At 42.6% G+C, this 16,030-nt stretch overlaps 1 protein-coding gene across 1 annotated transcript; it reads right to left on the bottom strand.

Moving 5' to 3' along the window:
• Window positions 1–7,170: 7,170 nt before the first annotated feature.
• On the bottom strand, window positions 7,171–9,204 carry LOC119899746 (uncharacterized protein K02A2.6-like). The gene has a single exon (XM_038714446.1). The coding sequence runs from the start codon at window positions 9,196–9,198 to the stop codon at window positions 7,951–7,953; it is 1,248 nt and encodes a 415-aa protein (XP_038570374.1). The 5' UTR covers window positions 9,199–9,204; the 3' UTR covers window positions 7,171–7,950.
• Between the last annotated feature and the right edge of the window lie 6,826 nt (window positions 9,205–16,030).

Raw genomic sequence — 16,030 nt, 5'->3', positions numbered from 1 at the left:
TTCTTTATATGGAAGATCTGGGTGAAGTGCTGTTCTTTTGCCATTAGGCACATAATAAACAAATACTAAACTGCCAGCTTGGTGGGCGAGTAACATGAACATGTCACATGTGATGACATTCTGGACAATCACAAAAAACATATCCAGAGCAATCAGATTACAGACAATTAGTTACTTAGAATATGAATATTACACAGCAATAAATGAGTGAAAGCACACAGCAACATGTAGTTTGTGGCTTTATGAAAGAAACACAGCAGGATCCACTTGACTAAACCAGATGTTGCAGTTTTCAAAAGCTTGGTACAATGTTCAATGGACTTTGTCATAGTATAAAAATATATATTGATACACCAGAATATCATAGAGCTCAAATTTATGGGAAATTATGTACAACATGGTCACTCTATTAATATAATGGTTTCTTGCTCTCATAACTTTTCCAGAATGAAAAATGGCCACATTCTGTTGTTCAGTTAACGCCCTTGTCTCTTTAGTAGCTTCTGAATTTTTCACGTATATCAAATGTGGTCTGCATCCTTCAGATTTGTGTCTCTATTAATAATAAATACTCAGCAGAACAGAATACAGAGTATCTCTAGCCACATTGCTTGTATGATTAATGTGCTGTAAAGCTGGCATGACAGCTCCTTCACACGATCTGGGAAACTTAACACTAGTCTCTTACTGCTGTCTGGGACATGTTCTAAAGCCAGGGGAATGTTGGCATCCACAGAGGGGTAGATGGCATGAAGAGAGGCAGGGGACAGGAAGATTAAGAGATGTAACCTAAAAGCTGTGGTTAAATCTTAGTCCTCAGGATTCCCAGTGGAACTGGTAGGTCTTTTTTTATTCACTTGGTAGTTAGGTTTAGAATAGTCCCTGAACATTCATTGTCTTTATTATCCCATGTTTCTCCCTCTGAACACTGGAGCAATAACAAAATTACTCAGTTTGGATTACAGTTCGTAGCATTTTTCAAACCCTTCTCCAAAATTTAATTGCATTGTGACAGTGACAATAAGGTAAATGATCACCCACCCTTATAGGTAGATCATACACATTTTTCTACACAGTAATAAAAATGAAGTGTATGCAGATTCATTTATTAATGGTCTTTGGCCTAATTTGCTTATATGATATTTAAATTAGATCAAAATAAACTTCTCTAGTCATGTGATTGCAAATAATAGGACACAAAACATGGGTTTATAAATAGAGAAAATGCAGTTTACTAAACAGTGGGTGATAATTACCACACCTAAACATGGAAACTACGCATTAAGAGTAATAACTGGATTTACCACAGGAATAGCTGCTGCAGGACTAGTGCTCTGTTGTGCAACATTATTTGGCATAGTGGCCACATTCAAAACCGCAAGTTATATGACACCCTGGGACTGGGAAAACTGTAAAACTAAGAAACAAGATCCACAGAAAATAAGCATGATTTGAATTGAGAGAAATTCTTTTTGTCCTGCTAGGGTAAAAAGCTAGCCAAAGCTAGGGTAGGCAACATTGGCATAACTAGCTTGAAGCAGCTAGATTTTAGTATCCAACTGAAAAAACACCAACCCACTCCCTTTTAGCCACCCTCCAGAGACGAATCGGCCCGAATTAAATGATTGGCCATGCTTATTACAGTCCTGCAACAGCCACAGATACCAGACTTTTTTATTATTGTGTCAGGGCATTTGATTTATTGATTGTTGCCAGGATGTAAAGACAATTTCAACAAATCCAACAAAAAATGCTTCTGAAATAAATTGCCATCCCCTCGCCTTGAGATTACTTTTTTGCCGTTACAGATACAGAATTCAGATTTTGTATAATATTGTACTCTGTGCAGCCATGAGCTCTTGATTTTATGTGGCCGTTACCTCACTGGTTTGCTCTGATTTGAAGGAACAAGCCTCTTCTACTAATTCCACAGCTATGGTCATTCCTCTCTCTACTCCCTCGCAGAAGCTTGTGTTTATTTAGCAGGCAGCATAGTTTAAAGGGAATTACCGGATACACAAGGATCAGTTAGTGGTGGGATTTTACTTAATGGGATGATTGGATTGGATGATGAGTGTATGTACGTGTGTGTCTGTGTGTGTGTGTGTGTGTGTGTTTGCATGCTTGTATATCCAGTAAGTACCAGATAACCAAATATTATTATTTGTTTGCGAACAGACTACTAATGAAATTACCAGAAATCCTGTTATGATCTTTAACTAATATTATTCACCATGTGTTTCAGGACCAACATTCAGACACAGTACAGGTTCATTGTATCACCTTGTTGTTGTTGTTTTTTAAGTATTAGGCTTTTTGATTAATTTATTACTATCCTCTTCAGCACCATGCAATATAACTCATAAACCCTGAACAAAAAAGATACTGGAAAATAATAATCTCGTGTAAATACAATGTGCTTAATAATGCATGAAACTTTTCTGTCAACAATTCAGTCAAAAAATATTTTTTTTATTCCAACAGTTGTGGATTTACAATAGCTGAAGGTTCACATCCTGCCTCAAAAACCACATAAGTCACTTGTGCACATTGTTTATAATGGAAGTCCATGTTGGTCAACGTGTGTCAGTGTGTTGAATTCTATATACATATATTATTGTCAAAAGATGAATGGTATCGTCAAAGCTAGTATTTCTCCATTTTAAACTACACTTCCCATACAGCAACCCTTGTTAATTCCTCTGGTGAACTGTATTTTGCTAATTTACTATTTAACACGTTATACAATGGCCTTTGATATTTTGTACAACCATGTATACCCAGACAGTTGTACAGAAGAACTTTTCTCTTCCTCTTGTCTTAACACATGCACTATGCAATTAAGACCATACTTCCTCCTCTAGTTGTGGTCCTGAGATGAAACACTGCATTCAGTTGTTTGTGCCTTCAATTGAACAAGGTCTTGTATTGTCCTTGTATTGTATAGTATTTCATCTTAAGAGGGAGTTTCTAAAGATTCCCTTTAACTTGTAACGTTTGCATGCAGCGCTGTAGGGCTTATTGTGACAGGTTAGCCAGAACATTTTTGAGATTCAGTACTTGGCAGTTGGTAAGGAGTAGGAAAATACAGTTGAGGAGGGATATTAAAAGCTAAATGATGTTCATAACATACAGTAATAATCCATGAATAATCCATGGACAGCACTGTATGGTTTATAGCTCTGGCTCTGAAAATACTCTTTAAAGGAACTTACATTTTCTGTTTTACAGGAAGAAGTCATTTCTGTTTTGCTAACTAGACTTGCACTCAATCAATGATTATTAAAAGGTATAATGGAATATACACACCAAGTAGTAGTAGTAGTAGTGCCTTTCTGTGGCCTTACTGGGATCAAGCTCTATCACATCAGTTACATATGCAATTGTGTCTCTCTCTTGTACGTACACACACACACATACACACAGCTCTCTTGAGTAATAACTAAGTCGATACAGTGAGTAGCATCTCTATCTTTTCCCCAAAGGAGTACTTTGCTTTTGTCTCACTGTAGTTTCATGACTGATGATGTGACGATGGGGGGGGGGTTATGACGCTGACTTTAAATGATTTATACTTGTCCGCATGCACGCAAGCTTCCATCACGCCATCTGTATGACACTTGTTCTGTACAGGGAGGAGAAAGAGTGAGAATGACAAAGAAAGAGACAGAGACACAGAGAGAGAGAGAGAGGTGGAGAGACAAAACCTGGAGGTGAGAAGTTAGCATGGGAAGGGGGTGTAAACAATGAAAAGAGCACATCCAATCAAGAGAGAGGAGTGACCGCTTAGGGCAACTGTAATGTAGGCAAAGTGTTTGATGCTTGTTGACAGCTGTAAGGGGGAGAGAGTACGTGTCTGTGTGTGTGTGTATGTGTGTGCAAATCAAGACCTATAATCCTATACCATGCAAGGTTGCGTGACCGTTCATACCCCACTCTTTGCTTTTCTGCACACCATATGCTCTAATTGGTCACGCCCACTCTGTGTCTTTCTCACACACACTAATACACACTCATATTAGCAGATGCACTTATGCACATATAGACACAACAATGTCCGCATCTCCTCTACCCGTATCCCCTGGTGACAACAAGGACAATCCTTGAGGTTATGTCCCACAAACGCATGTACATACACATATGCATGCACATTGTCATGCACATATACACACACCCTACTAAGCATGTGGAAGTCACGCAATCCCCCGCCCATAGCCCCCACAACCTTGCCACTTCTTGCTTTGTGAGTACAATTAGCTAATGAACAATAAACAGTACCTTGTCTTATTGTCTTTAGTATCAATGCCTCTAAAACAGTGGTTGCCAACCGTTTCTGTCTGATGATTTAAATTGGATGTTATTTAAAACTATTGATTGTATAAAGGCGGGGTGTGGCAATTATTTCACATAACTGAACTCTCAGTGTTTAGGTCTTTGTTCAGGTTTTTATTTGTAGGCTACGACCACCACTTGAAAGTCAGACATTTCAACCATTTACCCAGTACTTTTAGCTATTTATTCCGGAAGTTAGGTAAGTAAGCTATTTTAACCCTTTATCTAGCACCATTTTCCCTTGAGCATATCTATGCTCCCAGGGTCATAGTATGTTCCCCAGTTCAATATCCTCTGAATATGACACACTGAGGATATATTTCAAAGGGTTTTATGCTCTCTTTCCCTAGTTCAAATGTTTAGTATTTTTTCCCAGCCGGGTCAAAATATTGAAATCACCCACTTACAGCTTATGAAGCTTACTGATGTTATACTCCTTAAACCTACACCCTCAAATATGCAGACTATACAGTTTTCTTGACTTAAGACATTGATATCTCCACAGTAACTAATTAGATTTTTACTATTCAAACAGCATTTGAAATGTCCATCTCCCTACTTTCTTTTGCAATTTGAACTGTGAAGATAGCCCTTTTTAATTTACTATTTAAACTGTTTATCCATTACTTTTAGCTATCTGAATGATCTATGAATTTTTAATGTTGTTAACCTTTTATCCATTACTTTTAGCTATTATCCATTTATCCATGATACAGTTCATTGACCTAACCCTTTGAACATATTTATTCATTACTTTTAGCCATTTATTTGAATAATTAAACCATTTATTTTAGCTATCTGTTCTGCTTCTCTACAATCTTGCTAACTACTTTAAAATCACACTCAATCACTACATGTTCAGGTGTTACACCTGATCAGTATTATCAGAATATATGTTGATATTATGTAGGCTATTTTAAGAACTGCAATTTATATTTTGTCAAATAAACTGAGCCACTTTAAAATCTTTCCAAGTACCCCCAGGCAACTGCAGAGATACCTTCTGGGGTACAAGTATCAAGTAAAAGTATAAAAGTAAGTAACATTAAAGGAAGGAAGTGGAAGGGGAAAAAAACATTCAACATTCATAGCTATTTTTCAGTCCCAGGGATTTAAAAGTAAAATGCTGAATGTGATGGTATTCAGTAGGATGCAGTGTTAAAATTAAATAATATATGTGCCCAGGGGCAACTAGCCAGTTGAAAGGTTACTGAGTGCAACCTAGTGATTCATAAACTAGATATGCAGGCTGCAGCTGACCGTGAGTCATACACACATGCACGCACATACACAACACACAAGCAAACTCTTTCACTCACACAGAGACACAAACTGCTTTACGAAAAAGGTCTCAAGAAAGCCACTCAACCCTAACTACTGTGTATTTCAATTCTTTTACACAAACACATGCATCCACGCCACACGTACATACATGTTATTATTATTATAGACACAAGTAATCTCGTGGAGAAGTGCCAGCAATCATGTTCAGAACCTACAGGACTAAAGTGAATGCTCTAATAGTTTCCATGTGAGATTACGGGGAGTACGGTGAGATTATGGAGCCACTGCCAGCACTGTTTGTATTGGTTGTGTTCATGCTCCAGATGACTGATTAATCTAGAGGGTTACTTGAGGATAGATGCTCAAACTGTCTTCTGCTGGCGAATGCTTCCACCTTCTGGTCTGAACTGCACACTGCACATCTTTTCGCATGAATGTTGAAGCCATGGCTGAAACTGACATAGACAAATGACAGCAGTTGCTACAGAACAGAATGATTCTGTATCTGTACTTAGCTGATCTGAATAGAAGATAATATCCTGCTCTGTAATCACATATTAGTTTAAGTAATCAGTATTCCTTTGGTTCACCTGTAGCCAAATTAGAGTAGTTCTCCACTTACATCCCAATGGGATTCACAGGAATGCTTTTAGTTTCCATTTCATTGTATACGTTATTGGACCAGAGTGGTGAGTTACAAAAGTATAAACTGTTGAATCTAAACTTAACCCTAACCCACAAGCATTCCTTTGTCAAATTGTTAACATTGTCTTCTTATTCAGCACTAGAATATGTGATGTGTGATGACTATTTGTCTGTATAACACAGATGATGATAATTTTGTTTTGTCTTTGACAAATATTGGATAAAAATGTAAAGATTATCTCTACTATTATAAATGAAGCAACCAATTGCCATGGGTGTCAGTGCCTCAAGTCATAACAAAGAGAGCAACTGTATCAATGATTGTTGAATTTTTCTGCCACACTCAAGCACAAAAAAATAAATTTTCACAACGTTTGAATTTTATGCAAAGTTTCATGAGTTTTCGAGCTTGTTTAGACCACCAAAAGAAAAGAAAGAAGAAAAAAGAATTCCTTCAGTTTCAACAGGGTCCTTGCATGTTTCATGTTCAGGCCCTTAAAATAAAACAGTGTCATGTCCCTTTAATACCTACAGGGGAGCTCATGCTCCATCCAGGTCCCGGGGTTGACATCATCGTACTGAGACTAGAGGGGCCCACTCGCTGTCAGGGCAGACCGGTGGCGCACATGCACAGTTCAACCGTACGTTCTGTCCGCTATTTCTCAGGGGTACAGAACACACTTCGCTATGAAACCACCCAGATTCAACTGTGTTAGGGTCAGTGGCCTAGGAGGTGTGGAAGTACAACGACTTCCCCGAGTTGGTTGATGGAAAAGGACTTAGAGGAGATGAGAGATCAGATTCAAACCACACCTTTATTGAGACAGATATATCTGGAGACCCTTCCTGTACGCTACCTAAGTCAGGGTCTGACTACTCTTCCACTGTGTATATGTTGATGAGACATCACCCAGCTGCACATCCCATGTTACCTTATATGGAAGTTGTCAATAGGTGTAGAATATTTCTAGTGTGCCTTAAGGGCTGTCATGTGAGTGTGTGTGTGTGTGTGTGTGTGTGACTGTATTAAGAAAAGTGTGAAGTGTGTCAGAGTGTATTATTGTCAGGGCCCGGGTTTCCTGTTATTCAGCATAAGCTTCTATCTGTCTTAACTGCTGAGTTACCTAAGATAAGCATGTCACACAATATTGAGTATCATAAGTGCAATCATAAGTAATAAGTAAGCATATAAGAGAATCATATCATGCAATATCACTGTAGGGTTGTGTTGTATATCCACAATTTCCCCCTTTTGATCTCTTTTAAGAGAACACTCCTCAAATTGGAGTTGATCCACCTGGTGCTTATCATCAGCTAACAGGGGCATCATATGCATGTGCTGACCATCTCTCTTCTCCACACCAGTGGTGATCACCCTTTGGATCAAATCACGAATACAAGGAATACAACAACAACCACATGTAACTAAAATAGCCATAAAAGTAGCAAATGATAACAATTCCCACTGATAACCCCCCCAACAGCGTAGGATTTCCCCACATCCCCATTTTAACACTCCTCTCTTTGGTTCTAGTTCTAGAAACTCTGAACTAGGAAACCTCCTGAGCACTACTACGCTGCTGCAGTCTTCTTCCTGGATGTGGATCTCCTTCTGCTGATCTTCTTTCTTCAGTCTCAGGGGTAGACTACCCTGAGACCCTTAACACAGACCAGGGGATTATTCTGCCCCTATGTTGAGGTCTGGTTTCTTTCTGACTCGTCCGAGTCAGTGTTCTGTGCTTGGTTGTGCAGGTCCTTCTGCACCTCTGTTAGGGACCTCATTGGTTCTGGTGCTGCTGCACACTGGCTCCAATGGTACCACGTGTCACCTTTTCCCTTGAGTCTCACTGCATGAGATGTTCTTTCCACCACCTGGAATGGTCCTGTCCACCTTGGCTCCGACCACTTCCGTTTTATCACATTCAGCAGCACCCAGTCAGCTTGTGGCACTGTGTACTGCTTCCCGTGTGTGCCTCTCTCACCCACCTGGTTGGAGAAACCTGAAACGAGAGCTTGCAGTTCATTAAAATATGCTCTGAGGGAAACCTCATTTTCAAACCCTTCTTGCATTTTCAGTTCAGCTCCTGGGCCTGGAAACTGCCTCCCTGTCAGTAACTCATAGGGAGTAAACCCTGTTTTCTGGTTCACAGAGCTCCTTACTGACATCAGAGCTAGTGGTAGTGCATCCACCCAGTTTAATTTCGCCTGTGCACAGATTTTAGCCAATTTACCTTTAATGTTCTGGTTCACTCTCTCAACCCTTCCCTGTGACTGTGGGTGATACACTGTACCAAATGCATGCTTCAACCCCAACATTGTCTCCACCTGCTGGAGATGTGTGTTCTTGAAATGTGTACCATTGTCAGATCTGATTTTTTCAGGAAACCCGTGTCCTGGAATGTAGTGATTAATCAGACATTTAATCACCGATTTGCTGTCTTCCTTTTTTGTAGGCCACGCCTCTGGCCACCCTGTGAAGGTGTCAGCGCACATCAATACGTACCTGTACACCCTCACGGTGTCCACCATGTCTGTGTAACCAATGGAAATTTCATGCCCTGGCCTAGTGATCATTGGAAATGCACCCATTTCCGGTTTCACTGTTGGCCTTGGATTATACACCATACATACCTGACACCTTCGCATGAACTCCTTTGTCATATCTGTCAGATATGGATGCCACCAATGGCACAAATGCCTGTTCATCTGAGCGGGACCAGCATGTCCTACTCCTTGAGCCTCTTCCAGTACCTTCTGTCTGATGGTAGGGGGAAGAACTAATCTCCTATCTGGTCCTCTCCAGAGACCACCTGTATCTGTCGCTCCTCTTTGTTTCCACACTGTTTTCTCCTGTGGAGAGGCCTTTTGCTGACACCGTTTGATACGTTCCTCAGTGAGGCTCGTGTGTTGTTGCACTTCCTCCTCTGTGCTTATCATTTGTAGTGAGGGGGAATATCCCACCACTTGCTTAGCAGCCTGGTCTGCTGCTTGATTTCCTTTGGCCACTGGTGTGTTTGTGGTGTCATGACCCTTTACACTTGACAATTGCTACCTCACTCGGGAGGAGCAATGCCTCTGCTAGTTCCTTCATTTCCTCTTCATGTCTGATTGGTTTATTTCCAGCAGTGAGAAACCCTGCTCTTTTCCATTGTCCCAGTTGTAGATGTGCTGCTCCTGCTGCATAGGCTGAGTCAGTGTAGATGGTTATCTTTTTTTCTTCCCCTTGCTTCAGTGACTCTATTACTGCTCTGACCTCTGCCCTTTGCGCTGACTGCTGTCCCTTCAACCTTTCTGCCTTCACTGTTCTGTATGTATGCCCCTCTCGTCTGACTACTGCATATCCTGCCCTCAGTCCTTCTGTTTCATGTCTAAAACAGCAACCATCTGTGAACAGTTCTTCTGAGCCTTGTAGTGGCTGTGCCTGCAAATCTGGCCTCACTTTTTCCTCTTTGGTCACTTCCTGTTCGCACATGTGAGGAGTCCCTACTCCTATTCTGTCTGCCATATTAATCCCTTCATGAGTAAACCTCAAATTTGGTGCCTCTAGCACCTTACTCAGTCGCTGCTGTCTTAGTGATGTCATTTTAAAAATCTGTGAGTTGACATACGAGACTACATTATGTGATGTGAGTACCTGTAGTGGATGTCCCATGACTATGTGTGCTGTTTTCAAAATGATTTTTGCTACCCCTGCCGCATGTTGAGTACACCTGGGATGTCGTTTTTCCATGGCATCTAGCATTACGCTGATGTACATAAGCACCCTTCTCTCTCTCCCTTTTTTCTGAAACAGAACGCCATTCACCACTCCCCCTGTTTCAGAAACATCAAGATGAAATGGAATGGAGTTATCTGGTAATGTGAGATCGGCTGCTTGAGCCAGTTTCTGTTTAAGGGAGATGAACGCATCTTCTGCCTCTTTTGTCCAGTTTAGCCGATCATTAATGTTACACATGCCCTGTTCTTTCACCAAGTCCCTCAGCACCTGAGTCAGGCCAGTGTAGCTGGGGATGTAGATGCGACTATATCCTGTTAATCCCAGAAAAGAGAGCATTTCTTTAACCACCTGTGGCTGGGAGTGATGCAAAATGGTGGACCTTTGTGCCGAAGATAGTCCCGCCCCTTTTTGTGACAATGTGCGCCCTAAAAAAGATACTTGCGTCCGCTCCAACTGCAGTTTGTCTTTACTGACTTTAAACCCTTTGTCAGAGAGTCTCTACAACATGGACCTGGTAGCCTGCAAACAAGCAGATGGCGAGGGAGCGGCCAACAGGAGATCGTCCACGTATTGCAGCAGTGTCACAACTGGTGGCTAGGGACAGCCTGCTAATGCCTCTTTAAGAAACTGGTTGAATATTCCAGGGGATAAAGCGAACCCTTGTGGCAAATGAGCGTAACGCCATTGTTGACCTTTGTGAGTAAAGGAAAAGATGTCTCTACACGAGTCAGCCAAAGGCACGCAGAAAAAAGCTTTGGCAAGATCAATGCAAGTGAACCATTTTTGTTTAGGAGAGAGGTTATTCAGTGCCACATAGGGGTTGGGAACTGGAATGGTGGGGGTGGTAAGAATCAAATTGATGGATCTCAGATCATGTGCCATGCGATATTTACCTGTTCCGTGTTTTTCAACGGGCAGAATGGGAGTGTTCCAGGCTGACTGTGAAGGTTCCAACACCCCTGACATTATCAATCCTTCAATGGTCTGAGCAATCCCCTCCTCTGCAGCAGGTTTGTGTGGTTCGAGGAGGGTGATCCATTTTTTCCCCTGGAGATAGAAGCTCATCGGGTTCCCTTTTTCTGGAGCCCCAATAGATGTCAGCTGTGTGAGCCTGCAAAGGTTGTAACAACCATTGTCCAGTCTGAGGGTATCCACATCGAAATTGAGTTCCATCTGGTAGGGTAACTACCAGTCCATCAGCGCTGCACAGGATGGTGGCTCCTAGTTTTATCAGGAGGTCTTTCCCCAGTAGGTTTACAGGGACTGTAGGGGACACCACAAATGGATGAAGCAAGCATTGGTGTCCCAATTGTGTTGTCAGCGGTTCGGTCACTGGCAGTTTCTGTCCTACCCCAGAGATACCTACAACCTCCACGGTGTCATTGGAGATTTGGTCACGTGGTGGGGTCTCTGCGTAGCTCCCTGACTCCCTTGGTGGTTAGTTGGATTTTGCGGGCAGTTTCTAGCCCAATGGGAGGTGTTTCCACATATGAAACATCCTCCATACCCTCCTCCTCCTCGTGGTGCCCGCTGGAATCCACCTCTACCTCTCCCCCTTCCACGACCACCTCTGTTTCCCCCCCTGGGAGGTCCCCATGACTGTTAGTTCCACCCTCGATTCTGAGAGGGATGGTGTGGATCCACCCACGTTGGGATTGGATATAAATCTGGAGTATGTGGGTCAGTAGGTGGAGCTCCAGCCACCAATTGCTTATTAGGGCCCTTCTTTTTCTCATTTACCTCCTGTCTCGCCCTCCCCAGCTGCAGCTTCAGTAGCTGTGTCTGTAACTCTTTTATCTCATTCTATTTTCCTTCCTCCTGGTCCTTTGTCGCTGCAGATTGTGTACTACGTGTCTTTCCCACACCTGTGGCTCACTTCCTGGAAGGTCTGGGTTGCTCAACATGGCTTCTTTAACTGAGTTTGGCACTCCCTCCAGTACTGCTCTGCGGAACCACTCCTGCTGGACTCCACTGTGGCCATGGTGGCATGTTTTTTTGTCCATATTTCTTTACATTGATCTAAATAGTCTCGGGGATTTTGGCCTGGCTTCCATGGGAGTTTGGGGACCGTAGCTGCATTCGGCAAGGGAAATCTCTCTCTCATAGCTCTCCCTATTTTAGTCACTACTGCCATAAATGGCTTGTTATCTGGCTCATGCTCAGTCCCTGCATCTTCCTCTAACTCCCTCATTACATCTCCTGGCAGGCACCTGGCTGCTACAGCTCTCCAGTAACCTAAAGCTAGCCTCTGACCTGCTGTAAGCTTATCTAACTGATCTAACCATAAACCTCCCCCTTCCGCTACTGGGGGCATTTTGTCTACCAGTGCCTGTACATCCCCTAGTGCCCAAGGTTTGTATTTTTCCCTATATCCTCCCCCTAACTGGACCAGTGGCATAACGTCTATGACTGCCTGCGCTCCCTTAATTCTTTTGTGTGTTTTCTCCTCTGCTCTATCTCGTCCAGCTTTTCCTTTGCTCCTTTGTTTCTCCCTAGAATCCTGTAGTAAGGCTTGTACTTCCTCACTTATATGTTCTATCCCTGTGTTCGTTGGACTCTGGTAGGTGTGTCCATCGGCTTCCCCTGCAGCCTCCCCAAACAACTCTGCGACTGTCAGTATTAGAGAGCCTGTCCCCTCACCTTCCTCCTCAGCACTATCCTCATCCTCTGGTTCCCTGTCCTCTGTATCCATGTCCACGACAGTTTCATCCTTCTTCCAGATTCCGGACAATTGGCCCCATATCTCCGCTCTGTGTGTTGGGTCTCTTCTCCTTTGCTGGGGCTTCTTCAGCCCCTCTTCTCTTCGTGCTCGAGCCTAAAATGGTTGATAGTCTCGTTCTTTTTGGGGTTTCTCTTCTCTTCCCAGTCTCCCTCTCCAACTTTGGCATCGATGATCCTTGAGTTTGATGCTGTGGTTTGGTTTCTACCCTAAACTTACCTCCAGAAACCTCCAATACCGGGTAGATACTCACCGGAGGAGCTGTGGGTTCTGTGGGACCGGCATAGGGTGGTGGTAGACCTTTTGTTTCTCTTTTGTTTCTCCTGTGCGTCCACCGTGAGGGTGAACCACTCCTTTCTCTCCTTATCCATTTTCTCCACTTCAGCTCTGCACTTTCTCTTTTGCAACAAACTTGCAGTCAACACAGAGTGTAGAGACCACTTACCTTCCTCCCCCTTGGGGACCTCTGCTACTGCACTCTCCATTCGGCGTTTCGCGTCCTCTTTTTGCTTTTGTTTATCTTTAGGTTTACTTCTGTTGCTTGTTACCAACAACACATTATCAATTTGCTCCCCCCACGGCTTCCACGAGCCCCAACCTCCATCATCAATTTCTCTATCAAATTCTCCGTCCATCCTGACCCTGCCTAACGTGTGTACCAGCCAGTCAGTTTGTATGGAATTCACTCGAGCAACTAACCTAATCAAACAGTAGTTCTCACTCCCTGTCTCAGTTCACTTCAGTTGTCACTGTTAGGTTTCTGTGAACAAAGTGGAGGCTTTTCCTGTTTGAGACACTGATGCACAAAAATATCCCTTGGAGAATATCACTCACACTCACATTCACTCTTCCGTTCGTTCACACGTAGCGTGCTGAGGTCCCAGATCTCTACTTTAATTTAACTTGTGAGAGCCTAAACCACGATGCTTGGAAAGTCCAACTATCCGGGCCTTCCACCCTTGACACTTCGGGAGTCCTGAATTCCCCGGGACTCAAACCCAGCTTCGGTATTCCAAACAGAGCACTCTTCTTTTCCAGAAAGTGAGGAGACTGGAGACGCCACTCTCAAGGACAAAAAAATTGTATAATCACCTAAACAGTCTTTTCGTTGGATTGGAAATTTGGATCCTAAACCATAACAATTTGTACAGTTCCCGAAACAGTATTTTCTCACAAAATTTGAATGTCACCTAAACCGTCTGTCTCTCTCTCTATTTTGGCACTTCACAGTCAGGACTCTCTCAACTCTACACCATGAGGACGAAATAGCATCCCTGCTAAATAAACAAGTAATCTGAGCCATCCCGGGCAAGGAAGCTGTGGTGTCCGATCAATAATGCTGCGATGATGTGTTGAGAAGAAATCCGCTTGACACTGTTCTTGATCATAAAAGTTTTACATCAAGGAGTTCAGCATCAATTACAAGCTCTGCAGCAGCTTGGAGAGTGACCCAACCTGATGGCCACTCTGTCTCTCTGTACATCAAACACAGCTTATATAGGACATGTTTAGGTATCTGCTAAATACCCTATAAGGGTCAGAGTCTGCAAACTAAGGCACCAATCCATATAAGAGCAAAGTTCTATAGGATAAGTGTAGACACTTGCTGGACACCAGATAAGGGTCTGAGCCTCCACGTAACCACTGACCTCTACTCTCCCCTTAAAGGTCACTAATCCTCTATCCAGCTGCTACAGTGCTATGTTAAACTGTTATGCGTCAAATGCACATATGTTTACTGCCTCGATCCAAAGAAAGTGCGCTAAACAAACACTGCGTCGCACAGGGGGAGATGTCTTTCAGGGTGAACATGACAATGGACGCGTGCGTCCCTGTCACAGTGGGGGCCGACCATATCAGGCATGGTTTTTTCTGCACTTTCTCCAAGATTGCCATATCTTGGTGAAAACGCACAACTCCACCGCGGCAGTAGCATACATCAACCTTCAGGGCGGCGTGCAGTAGCACAGGTCAGCAGGCCTCACAAAGGTCTACCTACAGTGAGCGAGGATCAGCTGTTAATAGCTGGGGCTACTCCTTGTAAAGGCAAGAGATTATCTTGCCAGCAGCTGTCCCACTTAACTGGCCTGTAGGCCAGAGACTATCTCTCTGTAAGAGTTTGCAGCCCCCCCCAGGCTTTGAGGGCTCATTAGAGAGAAATATGAGCTTGTGTCAAATTGGTGAACCAAAGATTCACCAATCATATGCATCACTTTACAAATTTCTACAATAATCCTCAAGGGTGGGTTCACACCTAAAGGTCCGGTTCCTGAATCAAACCACTAAAAGGAAACTACCAATGAATATGTCATTTAAAATACTACTTATTATTATTACTGTAAATGCTGTATTGTTGTTATTTATAATATTTAATATTTATACATTTTATTCAGTTCGGGCTAAAGTTCTTGGAAATACTGAAGACACATCTGTTAAGGATAGTGCTGAAACTGGTGACGATCAGTACATACAGTCTTTAAACACATCCTCTTTAGTAAGTAATATAACCTACTGCTACATTTGTGGAACTCTTGAAGTTCACCGCATGGAGGTCCCCTCTTTGGTAGGTATTGTTCAAGGATCCAAGTGCCCTCTTGGCAATTTCTTGAAGACAATATTCTCGTTTTATTTTCACAGACTCCCATCATTGGCCTACGGTAACCCCTCCTAGTCTCTTATCATTGGCTCACGGCTAACTCTGCCCATCCTCTTATTTTGTATGTGACAGCATGTGGGAAATAACGGGTGAGGGGTTGGGGACCGTTACTTCTGGTACAACCAGATTATTATATAAAGTCTGTAGTTCCAAACTCTTGTCTCCGGCTGATAAAAATAGGTTCCTGTTTTGAAAACAAACTCTGTCTGATAAACCTAGACCGTTTTTAACAACTGGAGTCTAGGGTTATAGATAACCATAGTTAATAACTGGTCTACAAGATTACCTGAAGATGAAGAAGAAGACAAATAAAACACACAACTTGATGTGGCTAATTGAGAAAAAGGAGGGAGTGGAGGGATGGAAGGAGGTGCGGTGGGGTGGAGCACATTCCTCAATTCACCCTGCACAGCCTATGCTACACCAGAAAGAGAGAGGACAGAGAAGAAGAGACACAGACTCTAGAAGGATTAAAGTTTTAAGACTCACAAGTTTAAGACTAGGCTACAGCTTTTCACAAGAGTGATAATGATGGCAAGTTTGTAAGACAAAGCACTAGCAAAGATTTTATAAAGTTTAATTTTGGAACTCTCTCTTATTTTGCTTCATGCTGTTGAAGGTAATTTAAAATGCTGTTTAATTTAACTCACCTTTATTCCACTTTACTGCTTTACTG

Source organism: Micropterus salmoides, unplaced genomic scaffold, assembly GCF_014851395.1.
Source record: "Micropterus salmoides isolate LMB-PRFRI ecotype aquatic unplaced genomic scaffold, ASM1485139v1 Ms_hic_scaffold_1, whole genome shotgun sequence".
NCBI lineage: Eukaryota > Metazoa > Chordata > Actinopteri > Centrarchiformes > Centrarchidae > Micropterus > Micropterus salmoides.
This window is presented reverse-complemented; position numbering and strand designations above follow the sequence as displayed.